Below are 16,715 nucleotides of genomic sequence, written 5' to 3' on the forward strand. Positions count from 1 at the left end.
CACTGTGAGAGATACCCGAAGCGTCCACGGATTTTAAAAATACAGTTCCGGCGGGGCTATTTAGAAGAAAGTTTATGATTGATCTCCCCCGCCTATCCTCCCATCCATCACTCATAAGAGTGCATCCATACTTCCTCCAATACTCCCTATACTTCTCTAAATTAAAATGCATCGCCCCCACTTCTTTTTTCAAGAAAGTGACTCTCGTTTCATGGTAGGAAGGAAGCCTCAATTATTTGCCAGAGTTTATTGCCGATTCCATCATCTTTTTTAATAGAGGACTTTTTACCAAATTAAAGTGCAAGCTCTCCTCATAAATGCATCGACAAATGTCCAGAACTACGGCATCTCTATCATTCATCATTGAATTTAGGGTCACTTGCTTCTTATCATTTCCTTCATTTGATTTGAATAAGGAATCCAGTGTCCCCTTCTTACCTCCCTCTAAGACCCCCACCCTTTGGTCTTCTTCATCAATATCGAAGCCGTCAAGATCATCAATCTTTCATTTTTTTTCATTATCCTTCAATACCTTGACGAAAAGATCTCACTTCATCCGGAACTTTGGCACAAGGCTTAACATCAATATGAGTACATACCAAGTAATTTTTTAACCTACGCACACCGTCATGGTAGTTGTTATCACAAAAATTACACTTAATTACGTACTTTTTTCCCCTTTTCGGTCTCAATTTAGTGCAATACTCCCATGTAATATCTTTACTACCCTTTCCGCTCTCCATTTTTCAAATGATATATGCCCGATAAAACACAAATATGAGCATAAAACCATCCATGGAATCCAATAAGAGCATAAAACAACAAAAGCACAGAGTTACAACTTACAAAGTTAGAAGTCATTTTTACAACAGATACTTGCAAGCATTTATTTGTAGAATTAGGAATATATAACCAAATCAATTGAAACATGCATAATGGAGATTGGTAATCTGTTTATGTTTCAATTAGATTCTCAATTGCCACACATATATGATTCACAAGGGTATTTCAAGCAACAGATGTTATTTTCAAAAAAAACAAAGGGGCCGAATACATCCATTTCAAATAAGAAAATCCAACAGAACCCATTTTTAACTTGGGAGTTGAGACAGCCTCCTCTAGTGTGTTTAAGACTTCTCTTTTAGGCTAGAGGGACTATCCCAAGTGTAATAAAGGGGTCGAATACATCATTTCATTTCAAATTGGAAGGAAAATGAAAAAAAAATATCAAGGGACCCACCATAAATTAAAAAATTAAACATCTCTCCAAAAAAAATGAGATGTTTGTCGGTTACAAAACAAACAAAAAAAATAGAAAGAAGAGATTTGTATGTTGTGCTGCAGTGAAGTCCAGTATTTTTTTCAAAAAGTAACTTGGGCCCGTCTTCAGCCCACTTCATAGGATATGATGATCCAAACCGTTCATATAGAGTGGGCTGAAGAGGTGCCCAATTTGTATACTTCAACGGTTTGGATCATCATATCAAGTGGGCTGAAGAGGAGCAAAATAAAGAAAGAAAAAAAAATCAAGAAAGGAAAAGTCCAAATCATATTTTAGGGAAGGGGACTTGCTAGCCAATTTCATAGAAAGCCATTAAATTTGCTGGCTTTTGCATGTGAGAACAGCCACACCGATTGATTTTTGGCCAGATTTTGACTTATTCATTTAATAAATCCGAGGTGGATGTTCGCACATGCATAAAGCCATCTTCAATTTCTTCATGTTCTTCTTCTTCTTCAAATATTGGAGGAGTGAAGAAGACAAGAAAATAAGAGAAAAAAACTGGAAAAAAAAAACTTACCAGATATGCTTTCTCCTTCTTCTTCTTCTTCTTCGGGCAAAAACCACCGGATATGCTCAAGGGTTTCTTCGTCTTCTTTTTTGTGCAGCTCCCGTAATAAAAAAAATCCTAAGTTTTCGTGGTTTTTTAGTACGGGAATTGCTATATGCCTATATACGTATTGATATATCCACTCCCCTTTAGTTAACTGGTACAGCCCCCTCTTTTGTATAATACCAACCAAAAAAATGATTTATTCTTAACAACCGACTCGTACGAGTTCACTGTTTTCGAGTCGGGTAGGTGTGACTCGTCCGAGTCAAAACATGACTCGTACGAGTATTGCGCACTAACGAGTAGACCACACGAGTCGACTCGAAAACCACTTGACCCGACCCGACTCGTACGACTCGACCTGTGACTCGTACGAGTTCGATAACTATGGTGCTGATAGCATTTCCCTTGTAATATTGTAATTTGTAAAAGGGAAATGATATCAGCACAACCATGTCTGATGTCAGCACAACCATGTCTGATATTTTCACTAAGGCATCTTCTCTTTTAGCTTTTAAAGAGGTATCAAAAGGTTATTACAATTTCAAAATAAGTTCGACAGTTAAAACAAAAAAGACAAGATGGGTCTGCTCAATTATTGATCCATGGTTGTGCTGCTATCATTTCCCTTCATTAAATTCTGGATTTTACAAGCTTAAACTTGGAAGTTATAAAAATATGAAAAAATCAGAACCTGTAGAAAAATATAAGAAACTATTACATGAACCAAATATGTAAAAGATACGACATTTATTTAAAGGAAAATCACTATCAGCTGAATGCTTGGGTTGACCAGTGTGTTGACCATAGGGGTGAAACTCAGGGTCGGGTTGGATTGGGTTGAGGCCAACCTGACCCGACCCAAGGAACCCATTTTTCCAACCTGAACCCGACCCAACCCGATTTCCCAACTCGACTAGGGTCAACCCAACCCGACCCAAGGAACCCATTTTTCCAACCCGACCCTGACCCGACTTTAACCAGACCCAACCCGAGTTTTTAAGCTTAAAAAAATAAAAAATGTCGGGTTTCACTCGGGTCGAGTTGCCAAACCCTCAACCCAAACTCGACCCGGGTTGGGAAAAGTCAACCTGAACCTGAACCCGACCCGAACTCAACCTGACCCGAGCCTACCTTTTTTCGGGTTGAACCCCGTTCGGGTTGAACCTAACCCGAGTTGCACCCCTAATTGACCAGTGCATTGACCAATGCCTGACAAGATGAATAATTTTTAGAGGCCAAATTATGAGATTTTTTTTTACCTGACTTTTGGGATTTAATAATGTATGGACATGATAGAATTTATGAATTTTTAAAATTGGAAAAATACCCTACCGATTGGAAGTTAAGATTTTGACCCGACCCTTTTTCTTCGAATTTTGTACTAGAACTGGTGAGTTGACTTTCTTTTTCCTTTTAGATTTGGGTTTTGAAACTATTGTTAATAGATCCAAATGGGAGGTATTCCGTTATTTACATGTAAATCTTAAGTAAATGGATACTTGAATGATTTTACATGTAAATACTAAGGAGAGGAAAGGAGAAGAGAAGAGACAAGAAGAAATTTACAACTAGGGTGTGACTCGTAGAGTCGGACCATTTCGATTCAAGTCAAGGTGACTCGTACGAGTTTCCAACACGGTCGAGTCAGCCTTCCGAGTCGACTCGAAATGGGTCCAACTCGAGTCGACTCGGACGAGTCAAATGAGTTTGACAACAATGAGGGACCTTCGACGCTGCAGAAGAAGCAGCTATTGCATATGACACCACAGCTTACAAGTTAAGGGGTGAATATGCCCATTTGAATTTCCCAGACCTTAATCGTTGAAAGCAAATTCAAATGGTAACATTTATCTACACTCCAAGATCACTGCTCTATATTCTGCAACTGCAGCCCTTTTGAATACAAAGCTTCAAGCGTTAGGAAATGGCATTCCTTCTTTGAAATCACAACCCCAAAAAACCTTCAACGACTCACTACCGAAGAAACCCATCTCAAAGAATCCAATTTACATACCTTTGGGTCAGGTATCAGCAAACATAGAGTGTCAATAAGAACTGGTGGAAAGCAGGGGTACTTCTGGGAAAGAAAACACTCTATGCAGTATGAAAACACACAAGCCATCAGATATGGATGCTGTTCTATTGAGTAGAATGCCTTCTCTGGACATTGATGCAGGGTAAACACGTGCGGAAGTTGTGCTCTTACTCGGCTGGGCGAAACTCAGATGTAAAAGGGTGCAATAAAAGCCAAGAAATCAAGTGATATTATTCTTCCAAAGAAGGAGCATCAAAAGGACACCATTACCTAGTGTGGCATCTCCCCAACTGAACTTGAAATGATAGCAAGATCATGCATAGATCACAATTTCCATGAATACTCTCACATTTACAACAACAGTTCTTGAATCTCTCTCCTGCTAAACCTAAAGCTTGTTCCAACAACTGGTATATAGGTCAATCGAATGATGTGTTCCAAGTCACCACCATGGCCTCCTATATTAATTGAAATCACAAACCATTTCATATGATGAAGCTTCTGTAGCTTTTTATTCCTCAAGCAACTTCAGCGTGCAATTAGATCTCAAGCTTCACTTGATTCTAGGCAAACAAAATGTTAAAAATAAAAATAAAAAATGGAGCATTTACACAAACAGTCCATATGCAACTTCAAAAGAAGGCCATTACAAATGGATCCATGACGTGCATCGGTCAACCATAAAAAGATCCAAATAGTGATCGTGTCCAAGATTAGCAATATAAGCAACATGCAACATCTTGCTCTAATTTTATTTCCAAAAGGCTTGTGTTAGATCTGATTTCATGAAGATTGAATTATTACTGTAGGATCAGTATTTCAATAAGAAAGGAGTTCACATCATTTTGAAATTGACAAGAGATTTAGAGATCCAGGAGTCGATCAAATCGAATAAACTACACTGGTATAACATCTTCTCAATTAGAACATTTCATATGTAGAAATTTCCACACAAAAGAACATGAGGCTCATGCAAAGAGATCCACTTACAGAAGTTCTTCGTAAGGATTTTCAATTCACCATTAATGTCCAGCAGCTTGATTTAATGGCACTATTCAGAACAGATCCGCCTCTTTAATGGCTCTTCTTTGATGAATTTGTATCGGACTCTTGAAGAACACAGCATGGAAACACCAAGCTAGAGATCCGACTAAATCTCTGGCAAATCAGGGGATGAAAATGAAGAAACAAAGAAGCTTGAAGATCAAACTTCCTCTTTAGATGAAAATCACGTAACCCTCTTTTCCTAAAAATCCCCAACTAGGGCAAAGCTACTCCAAATTTTATTCTTCAAATCAAGGTCTCTGAAAAAATCTAAAAAGTGAGAGGGAACCGAGCCTTTTATAGGCTTTCCCAAATACAGGTAATGACAAGAATACTCCTGCATAAAACCAAATGACCAAAACGTCATGAATGACTAGAAAATAACCAAACTACCCCTACTATAAGATAAATGAGTTAAATGACATAAAATTGCGTAGAAAATTGGAAAAATGCCTAGCTACCCTAATGATACTAGTAAACTAGAAACAAAGTGGCCCAACACTAGTAGAGCAATGCCGGATGCCGATGGGATAAAGGATGCTCCTGCATCACATGCCCATCTTTTCTAAGTTTTTTCTTCTTTTCTTCTTTTGATTAGTGCATGTTGCTTAAAGTGAGGAGGGGTTGTATGGAGTACCGACGAAAAAAATGCTCTGAGTTATCTCTTTTGAAATTTAGGGCCCGTTTGGATGTAGAGAAGATTTTTATTTGGATTTCTCACATTTGCAGCCCTTTTTGCATTGTTATTTGGATCCGGATCAAATTCTTGGATTTCCTATTCAACAACTGACAGTGAAAAAAAATCAGATTTCCAAATATGCAGTGCAGATAAGAAATTGGAAATCCACAAATCTTAGCAGTTTCCTTCACCCTCTCTGCTCCCTCAACCTCTCCCCTCCACTAGGAAGTACCCTCTTCCCCCCTCTCTCTCTCTCCCTCAACATGAGCTGCCGGTTCTATTCATTTTGTATTCAAAACTCATTTCCAAATCCAAATACAATATATGAGGTATCCAAACGGGCCCTTAAAAAATTTGCAGAGGCTGCAATCTTGAACTCTGTTCCCAATGGCTTGTATCTCAATTTATTTTTTATAGGTCTACTTATCAGAACTAGGTCAATGCTTTCTAAACTTTCCATATTATTTTGGCATTCATGACTTCCTCTTTTTCTTCCATCCATTGGATTTATTTGGCTTCCTAAACAGAAACGTATTGTAATGACGTACTGCTCAAGTGTTCTTGGTTTTTGCTCAGTTCTCGAGCACTAGAGGGATAGCTTCTTGTCTGTTCATACCTAGACTCATAATTTCTGAAATTTCTACCAATGTGTGCTTTGGTTCCCACTTTCCAAGCTTATGCATTCCTCTTTTTGGGTTTTTTTTCTCATTTTTTCTATTTTGATGAAAAATGAACTCGACTAATATGAAATGGACCATGTAGCGAAGCCCACTTATTCAATGATCCAAACCATTTAGTGGCCTTATGGGCCATGATAGAAAATTCCCCTTGGATAAATGATCCTAGCCCTCTAATATGTTTGGTTACCTATGCATGGTTGAGAAAAGTGATATATTTACCCTCTACAATATGTGACCAGTGCAACATTGGAGATAGAATACGAGCCTTAGTTTACCCTCTACATTAGAACTGCATAAATTACTCTGAGGGTAAACTGCTAAACTACTATTTTACCAGGAGACCACTTGACCACTACTGGGTATACAGATAAAACAACCAAACGGACCCTACGAAAAATAAGAACTCAATCAGGTGATCTACAAGACCTAATTTTAGAATCTTCAATGCGAAGAAAAGGAAAATCAATCAAAGTAGACAAGAACCTTGGAGCTATAGCAAATGCTCAAATAATTCATGTTTCCCTTCTTTTCTTGGATAAGCATACACTAGAAGTTGCCTTTTCTGAAATGTGTTGCTCCTAACCATTGTAGATCAACCCACGCTAATAACCATACAAAATACACATAAAAAATGAGAAGAAGATAAAGTCTCTTACCTTCAAGTCAAAACACTCACAACAAGTACCAAACAAGTAATTGTGAATCCATTTGAAAAAATAAACTGCTTATCTGCTTACCTAGATGGTATTTTTCATAATGGATAACATAGAAGAAGAAGAAAATCTTTCGAACAGAAGGTTCTGAATATCCACAAAAAATAAAAGAAAAACAATATAGAAAAAAGATAAAAACCCAAAAATAAAACCCGTTCAAAAAAGATAAAACCATTCCAAAAAAGATAAAACCCAAAAATACCACAATTTGGACGGGATTTTTTAAAGAAAAAATAGAAGGGGTTTGAACACCATGACTAACTGATGTAAGCCAGGACCTTGCCGAGGACTTTTGGGATAAGTTGGACCGGGTTAGGCGACCACGTAGCACTAGGATCCGAGCATGATTTCTTTCCTAGCTGTTTCCCATAGCTTTCCAGTTTTATTTACTTTCCTATTTTATTTTTTAGACAGATTTTTTGCTTTCCTAGTTGGTTTGGGATTGCCGATTTTCTACTTTCCTAGTTGGTTTGGGACTTCTAATTTTTATTTGAGCTTGCTATTTTGTGATTGATGCCATAAAAGCCTAGAAACTGATGGTAATAGTAGTTTTTGACTGTTTTTCTTTGATTTGGAGATAAGAAATAAAATTTCTTCTCTTTAGAAATTTTAGATCTATTAATTCCTCTTGGCTTTGATCTCTTAATGTTCTACTAAGAATCTAAGCATATATTGATTGTGATTTGCTTGATTGTTCATTGTTTATCTGATTTCTTGGAATATTTTAGGGAAATCTAACGTGTTACTAGGTTTTCCAAAGAAGTTCCGATCCATCAAGGATTGATTTATCTATTTTCTTGTGCTTCTTGCTGTAATTCCTTTCAGGATTACATAACTAACCTGAGAGTTTGCTGGTGGGTATTCTTCTTCTTTGCCTCCTTAGAAATCATTTTGTTCTGCAATTTTTGGGTCTTCCTCTTCTCACTTGTGTCTGCTTAGCAATCCTCTCGAAGGAAGGAAATAAAAGTATAGAATCAAACTTGGTTGTTTCTAACTTTCTATAATGGCAGTCCTAACATTATGATATTCCCTTCTTTGAAACTAATATCAGCACGACAAGATTTTGATAATGGCACGAATCACCTTGTTCACACTTTATTAACCCGCTGTCAATAGCTAATTAGCTATTACACGACCTTTTTTATGGTGCCATCCCATTCTCAAAATATTTCCATATTTTGATAAAGGGAATCTGTAAAAGGGAAATGATGTATTGGCACCTTTTTTAATTTGGGACAGCCCCTCTAGTGTAAAAGAGTAGTCATAAAAAAAACACTAGAGAGGGTTGGCCACGGGAATAGAACACAAATTTATTTATAGTTATTAACTACTTTATTAATAAAAAAATTTTATGGCCACAGGATAGCTTGCATTTTTAAGCATAGGCTTTTATTTTAACCTCATAAAAATTTAGTCATAAAATTAATAAAGCACCTACATCTATCTATCTATCTATCTATAATATATACTAAGCATGTTTTTTTCTGTTGTCATTCGTCTTTTTTCCAAGAAAAGTTTATTTTGGAAAAGTGTTTCCCCTAGAAAAACGATATTGCCATATTAATTCCGGTTTTCCATTCCTACAAAATTGAATTCAAAGCAATTAAATTTGCCCGCTCTTAGTTTGCAAATTCAATTTTTCGCCCTTATTTTGAGCCACACGGGCACACACATACCTAATCAGAATCTCTATTCTTCAGTTTGTTTCCATTTTAAGAAAAGGTTTCTTATTCCAGGAATTCCTGAGTAGCACTCCCTCCTCCTCCTCCTCTCTCTCTCTCTCTATCTAATTGCAGACAATTCCTTGGAACACCATGTTAACGATCATGTTTTTCTTCCAGAAGAAAAAGAACTAGCGATGGTTTTGGGGAAGCATATTGAACCTTTTTTGCAGCAGGTTTATGAACCAAAAAGCCACATCAAGTTATTGTTTCTGTTAGCTTTGGTCTACATTTTAATGTATTTTCTTCTAAACATTATAAGTGTCGAGTTTTTTCTTGCTGGTTGCAGTTGCATAACATGCAGCGAGAGAGAGAGCTTTCATTCTGATATAATGACGAACACCGCACCCGGAATCCTCCTAGAGCTCCATCTATCCATGAATTCAGGTGTACAACGGCATTCACCACGCCTCCACCGCAAGAAGCCACGAAAATCTGTTATATATTGGTTGCGGCTGAAAAAGAGTTTGTAACGTGATCAAGTGCTTTGAAGTCAACAAGTGATAGATCCTTACATCAAGGGTTGACAAGTGAACCAGAATCAAATCAGGGAATAGAAGAAATGAATGGGGATCAAGTGGATAACATACAAAGAAGGGTCCAGCGTAAACCCATGTGGATGGGAGACTATGTAATGAACCAGCTTAAGTAATAATAGAGTCATTAGTTGGTAGTTATCTGTTAAATGCAATTTCAATTGTAATTAGTTGTAAAAGGGAAGAATCCGTCAGTCAGCTGTACGGAGATCTGAATAGTGTAACAACCTGATAGTGACATATTCCTTTTTAAGGGAGTAAGCACTAGCCAAAAATGTATGAATGAGAAAAATCCTTTCCTCCACTCTCTATCTCTCTCTTCTTCATTCTCTCACTCTGTTTTTGCTCTCATTACCCTTCTTCTTCTTCTTATTCTCTCTGAAATTCTGAACTAGATCCCAGATCTACCATTACAGATTTGTTAGATCCGTAACATTGGTGCTTTCATTGAGCCTCCTATCAGCAGCAATGGAAGAAAATAACCATGCACAAGTTAAGATCGATGAGCAATTCAAGCTCTACCAACAGCAAATCAACGAAATACGTCTCACTCAATCACAACAAGAAGAAGAACTCGTAGCCATGATCAAGCAATTGCAGACCCGTCCCCAAAACCCCTACCTACATCGAACTACAGGTGAAGATAATTCTGCTAGTAGTTTTGACGATGCTATTATTTCAATTTCACCGAACTTCAGTAAATTTATACGAATGGATGTACCGAAGTTTGATGGTTCGGATTCAGTGGGGTGGACATTCAAAGTAGAACAATTCTTCAATTACTATAGTATTCCAGAAGATCAGCGATTGATCATCAGTTCTTTCCATCTCGATGGCCTTGCTCTGTCATGGTTTCAATGGGCAAAATCAAACAATCTGATCAACTCTTGGAAGGGTTTCTTAGAGGCGATCCGATTGCGGTTCGGTCCTTCTCTTTACGAGGATCATAAGGGGGCGTTAGCAAAGCTACATCAGAAACCAATTCTCTTTACGGGGCATGATTGTCGTACACGTCTATATCATTTAGAAGCCATTGATGAGGACCCTGATTGCATCATGGAGGATGATAATGATGAAATTTTAGAGGACACTTCAACTGAAAATTTGGGGGATAAACCAGCGGAAATCAGCTTCCACGCACTCGTCGGTCAACAAAATCCAAGTACTATACGTCTCACAAGGGTAAGCACTAACCATTCCCTCCATGTTTTGATAGATAATGGTTCAACTCACAATTTTGTGAAGGACCAAGTTGCAAAAATAATGAAATGGCCAATAGTACCAACCACTCCATTCAGAGTTTTAATTGGAAACGGGGAATCATTACTTTGTACTAAAAAATGCCTTGATGTCAAACTCCATCTCCAAACACACGAATTCAAATTTGATTTAGTCCTCCTACCTATAAAAGGGGCTGATGTTATTTTGGGCATTCAATGGGTAGAGGAACTAGGAGCTGTTCTGGAATGTTTATCCGCTAACAAACTGTTTGCCAAATTGTCTAAATGTCAATTTTGCCAAAATATGATTGACTATTTGAGACATTTGTTATTTGGCCTTGGCTTACAATCTGATCCTGATAAGGTTCAAGCCATGCAACATTGGACATGGCCCTCCTCTTTGAAACACTTGTGCGGATTCCTCGGCCTGACAGGATACTACCGTCAATTTATTCGTCATTATGCTACTGTAGCCTCCCCTCTCACAGACCTCTTACAAAAAGACGCTTTTCAGTGGAGTTCTGAAGCTCAAAAGGCATTTGATCATTCAAAGAAATTAATGACACAATTACCAGTGTTGGCATTGACATATTTTTCAAAAGATTTTGTCTTGGAAACTGACGCATCTAGCATTGCCATTGGAGCTGTATTAATGCAGGAAAAACACCCCATTGCTTATTTTAGCAAAAAAATGACACCGATCATGGCAATAGCATCAGCGTATGTTATGGAACTCTTTGCCATTACAAAATCTGTCATGAATACTTGCTGGGTAGGAGATTTGTGATATACACCGATCATCGTAGTCTCAAAAAACTATGACTTAGGTTATTCAAACACCAGAGCAACAACAATACCTCTGCAAATTACTTGGCTATAATTATTCCATTGTGTACAAAGCTGGGAAAGAAAACCAGCTAGCTAATGACCTGCCCAGAATCGAAGAAGCATTACCACATTCAGCTCCAATATCATCTTCCCAATTACAATTGGCAGTTTCTCGTCCAGAACTTGATATTTCAGGCCAACTCCAGAACCTGACTAACCCAGAGTTAATTGCAAAACATGAAGAAATTACAAAGGGACTCGCTTCTCCGGAATTCACTATCAGAAATGGTCTCCTCTATCATAACCATCGCTTGTTCATTAACTCACAGTCTAATCTACGGCACCAACTCATGTATGAATTACACAGTACTCCTTCCGGAGGACATACCAGAGTACTAAGAACAATGTTCGAGGCACTCTACGGAAGAAAGCCTCCTATAATACCATCGTACAATTCAGGGTCTTCTTCCATTGAAGCAGTGGAGGACGACCTTCAACAACGTGATCAGATTTTAATCCGCCTCAAGTACACTTTACATCAATCTCAAGCGAGAATGAACTGTCTAGAGGATCAGAAAAGTCTTGACAAGCAATTGGATGTGGGTAGTTGGGTTTTGTTAAAGTTCCAACCTTACAGACAACATTTCCTGGTACGTCGAACCTTCCACAAGCGTAGTAAAAAGTACTATGGGCCATATGAAATTGAAGCTACAATCAGGAAGGGTTCTTACAAATTGACGTTGCCTGTAGGAAGTCAGATTCTCCCTGTTTTTCATATATCATTGCTTAAACCATATTATGGACCTCCACCCCAAGCTGTGTGTCAGTTGCCTACTTTGAGTATTAACAATCAACTGCTCATCTCCTTGTTAACGATTGTGGGTGAGAGAACTGTCCTAAACAATGACAAACCAATTCAACAAGTCTTAGTTCAGTGGCACAGACTATTGCCAGAAGACACAACGTGGGAGAATCTACATGAGCTGCAATTGGAGTTTTCGGCTTTGAACCTTGAGGACAAGGTTATTCTTCATGGGGTCGGCACTGATAGATCCTTACATCAAGGGTTGACAAGTGAACCAGAATCAAATCAGGGAATAGAAGAAATGAATGGGGATCAAGTGGATAACATACAAAGAAGGGCCCAGCGTAAACCCATGTGGATGGGAGACTATGTAATGAACCAGCTTAAGTAATAATAGAGTCATTAGTTGGTAGTTATCTGTTAAATGCAATTTCAATTGTAATTAGTTGTAAAAGGGAAGAACCCGTCAGTCTGTACGAAGATCTGAATAGTGTAACCTGATAGTGACATATTCCCTTTTAAGGGAGTAAGCACTAGCCGAAAAGGTATGAATGAGAAAAATCCTTTCCTCCACTCTATCTCTCTCTTCTTCATTCTCTCACTCTGTTTTTGCTCTCATTAGCCTTCTTATTCTTCTTATTCTCTCTGAAATTCTGAACTAGATCCCAGATCTACCATTACAGATTGTCAGATCCGTAACAACAAGCAGGTCTTATTAATCCCTAACCCCATGCCAATCCTTCTTTTTATCTGTTTGTAGGGTTTAATTTCAATTCGTTTCTAAGCATTCTTCGAAAGGAGGTGGACGCTGAAGCAGTTCGGATTTGATGGATAGAAAGAAGATGTATTTGTGAATGACGCCATGTTTTAAGGTCCCACTCAAGGATTCAATTCCGAGATTAAGAAGATTGCTTCCATTTTCACGCCTTCTTCACCACCACCACCACCACCACCACCACCACCACCATCATCTTCCTGTTGGGCATATGTTCAAATATAAGCCCATAGATAATGGTCCAGGTGTTTGGGCCCATATGGGCTAAAGCCCATAACCTCTTATTCTCTCATACTTATCCCTTCAATATTTATTCTTTGATTAAATAGGGGCCGGAGGCAACGTGTTAGCATTCCACTTAGATGCAACCCACGTAATGCTTCAAGCAAACATTCCACCGACTCTCTTTTCTCCTCTCTGCCTCTAACACTTTTCTCCTCTCTGCCTCTAACAATCTTGAAGCAGTACGCAGATTGTTGGCTTTGCTTTTCTCTTTGTGAAGGATCTAACATGGTTCTTCACCCACAGAATCTGTGATTGAAGTGGGTTTCTCCTTGTGTTCTTGAATCGCTTGGGCGTGGGTAAATTCCACAGTTGGAATCAAGAAGAGAAGAATATACACACTGGTAGGGTGTAATTCCCTCTCTCTTGGTCGGTGAAATTGGATTTCTCTCTTCCAACCTTGGCCGTGGGTTTTTTCTTCCCTCCCACAGTTTGTGTGTTTTGGCGTGGATTATCATCCGGTTGAGGCTAGTGCCTTGATTTTTTGGCGCATAGAACTTTTGTTCTCTCGGCTAAAATTTTGGGCTCCCCTTGTTTGGCTGAAACTCTCTTTGGCACTTTGGTTGGGGTTCGTAACATTTCATCTGTGGCTTTGGCTCGAAATTCTTGTTGAATCCCTCTTGGGCAGTAGGTAGTCCTGAAATTCTCTTGAATTCGGTTCTTGGGGGCTGACATCAAGTCATTTGGAGCCGAATTCTTTTGGGGCTGATTATTTTTTGGGAATTGTTTCGCCATCGTTCGTTGCGGTTCGATTCGATTCTCGGCTTCAACTCTCGGATTGGGTTCTTGTGATTCGCCAATCAGGTGCACTCTTTCCAATTTATTTTCATAAATTATAAAATGGAAAAGACTGTTATTCCCTTTGAGATGATCAAACTTCAATCCTTTGGAGGATCTGAGTTCAGTTCCTGGAAGCGAAAGACTCAGTTCGGTTTGAAATATGTGAATGTCTTCTATACTGTTCTAAGTACCTATGCTGATACGGGAGAAGATGTTGATGAATCTCAATGGAAAAGGGATGAGGATTTTTGCAAAGACTTCTTATTAAATTGTTTATCAGATCGTCTTGCAGAAACCTACAGCAAATTTGGCACTGCTAAAGAAATCTGGGATCATTTAGATGCTCAATTCAAGAAAGAGGAAGAATTGTCCAAGACTCACCTTGTGGACAAATTCATGGATTTCAAGTTCCAAGAGAACCTGGAAATCACTCCTCAAGTATCTGATTTCAAAATTTTGAGATCTAAATTGGCCAATGATAACATTCCTTTACCTGATGCTTTTCTGGTGGGTGCAATTATATACAAGTTACCATCTGCATGACACTCTTTCAAAACAGAAATGTACAGAAAGAAAGTGCAAGTGGGACTGGATAATCTCAAACGATTCATTCGAATCGAAGATGAGAATAAAACTAGGAATAACTTGGAAATTGTTAGACAACAACAGTCAGCTGCTAACACTGTAATATATCCCAAATAATTTCCTAAGTCATCCAAGTCAACCAAAAGTGATACCCCTAAGTTGGAGGCCAAAAAGCCTATATTTAAGAAGAAGAAGGGCAAGTGCCACAATTGTGGAAAGTGGGGTCACTTTGCTGCAGATTGTAGGCAACCTAAAAGGGTTAAATCTGACACACCACATAAGCAAGCTACTATGATGATAGATAAGGCTGAGATTAAAAGTTTTGTTGCCATGTTGGCCAAAGGGAAGGCCAGTACTTCTTCTGAGTGGTGGTTAGATACAGGTGCCACTTGTCATGTTTGCAACTCAAAGAAACTTCTCACTGATATTACCGAAGTAAAGGAGACTGTTACAGTGGCTAGTGGAGCAGATGTAGAGGTCACTCACACTGGTACTGCGAACCTGGCCCTTTCTTCAGGTAAATTACTAACTTTAAAAGCTGTTAAAGTAGTTCCTACTATTCAAAAGAATTTGATTTCCATTGGTTTGCTTGACAATGCTGGCATGTGTACATCCTTCTTGGGTGGTAGAGTAACTTTAACTGTTAACTCTTATTATTTTGGATGTGCTTTCTTGATAGATGGTATGTATAGATTGAGTTTAGCAAATGAGACTGTTAGTCAAGTGAGTTCACCTTTGATTGCTCCTAAGTTATTACATAACAGACTGGGACATGTGAACTATAAGAAAATGGTCCAACTTGCTAAAACTTATGGTATACCTTTAGATATGTCAAATGATTTTGACAAGTGTGAGGTTTGTGCTCAAACTAAGATCACTAGAAAACCTTTTCGTCAGGTTTCTAGGAGCACACAACTTCTTGGATTGATACATTCTGACCTCTGTGACTTTAAAAGTTTTACTACTAGAGGTGGTCGGAAGTATTTGATCACATTTATAGACGATATGTCACGATATTGTCATATTTATTTGTTAAAATCAAAGGATGAAGCTTTTGCTAAGTTTAAAGTTTTCAAGAATCGAGTTGAATTGCAATTGAACCTGCAAATTAAGAGAGTTAGAAGTGATAGAGGAGGAGAATACACTTCGACAGAGTTCAAGGAATATTGTGCCTCTCAGGGCATAATACTTGAAACTACTGCTCCTTACTCGCCTCAATCTAATGGTGTAGCTGAGCGTAAGAACATGACGTTAACAGAAATGTTAAACTCCATGTTATTGACAGCCGGCATGCCTAATTGCTATTGGGGAGAAGCAGCTTTGACTGCAAATCACATCCTGAATAAATTGCCACACTCAAAATGTTCCTCCACTCCTTATGAGTTATGGGATGGACATCCTTCTAGATATGATACTCTTAAGACTTGGGGCTGTATTGCTTATGTAAGGATACCAGATCCTAGGAGACCTAAAGTGGGACCTAAAACAAACACTTGTGTTTATTTAGGAGGTGCAAAAGATAGTGCTGCTGATCGTTTTTTGGATCTATCAACCAATATGGTTATAGAATCTCGAGATGCAGTTTTCTTTGAGAATAAATTTCTCAGAGATCAGGGTTTGACCATACCAGGCAATATAGAGGTGGTTACAGAATTGCCGGTTGAGTCAGAACCAGTTACTTCTGACACTTGTCCCAAATTAATATCTGAGTCAGTTCCTGTAAGAGTTTCTACAAGAGAGAGAGTACCCAAAAATTTTGGTGAGGACTTTGTGACCTACCATTTAGAAAATGATCCATCATCCTATAAGGATGCGATGAGATCTAGGGACTATTTGTTGTGGGCAGAAGCCATTGATGATGAAATGAGCTCTCTGTTACAAAATCTAACTTGGCAGCTTGTCGATTTGCCAAAAGGGGCCACGACTGTGGGCTGTAGATGGATATTGAAGAAAAAACTTAATCCTGACGGATCTATAGCTCGATATAAAGCACGTTTAGTAGCTAAGGGCTATACTCAAGTGAGTGGGATAGACTACTTTGATATCTACTCACCGGTCTGTCATTTGGCTACGATAAGAATTCTTCTTGCTTTGACATCTATTGAGCATTTTGTTGTACATCAAATGGATGTAAAGACAGCTTTTCTCAATGGAGAACTGTCAGAGGAAATCTATATGAATCAACCTGAAGGGT

The 16,715-nt window shown here is 38.5% G+C and overlaps 2 protein-coding genes across 2 annotated transcripts in view; one reads left to right on the forward strand and one right to left on the reverse strand.

Moving 5' to 3' along the window:
* LOC143883710 (protein BUD31 homolog 1) overlaps nucleotides 1–5,191 on the reverse strand; it is a 44,474-nt gene extending 39,283 nt beyond the window's left edge. The window contains exon 1 of the mRNA XM_077387027.1: nucleotides 4,864–5,191. The gene's annotated coding sequence lies outside the window, so the exon portion shown is untranslated. The remainder of the gene's footprint in view (nucleotides 1–4,863) is intronic.
* Nucleotides 5,192–9,714: 4,523 nt separating this feature from the next.
* LOC143883132 (uncharacterized) lies at nucleotides 9,715–12,490 on the forward strand. The gene is made up of 2 exons (XM_077386488.1): nucleotides 9,715–11,238; nucleotides 11,294–12,490. Exons 1-2 carry the CDS (start codon nucleotides 9,715–9,717, stop codon nucleotides 12,488–12,490), a joined length of 2,721 nt encoding a protein of 906 aa, XP_077242603.1.
* The last annotated feature ends 4,225 nt before the right edge of the window (nucleotides 12,491–16,715 follow it).

The sequence above is a fragment of the Tasmannia lanceolata genome, unplaced genomic scaffold (genome assembly GCF_043159265.1).
Source record: "Tasmannia lanceolata isolate RefF3 unplaced genomic scaffold, GAP_Taslan_0.1 ptg000008l, whole genome shotgun sequence".
Classification (NCBI taxonomy): Eukaryota; Viridiplantae; Streptophyta; class Magnoliopsida; order Canellales; family Winteraceae; genus Tasmannia; species Tasmannia lanceolata.

Coding starts and splice junctions, on each gene's coding strand:
- LOC143883132 (XM_077386488.1), top strand. CDS start 9,715: ATGGAAGAAAATAACCATGCACAAGTTAAGATCGATGAGCAATTCAAG. Junction 11,239..11,293: donor CTGTCATGAATACTTGCTGG/GTAGGAGATTTG, acceptor ACTATGACTTAG/GTTATTCAAACACCAGAGCA.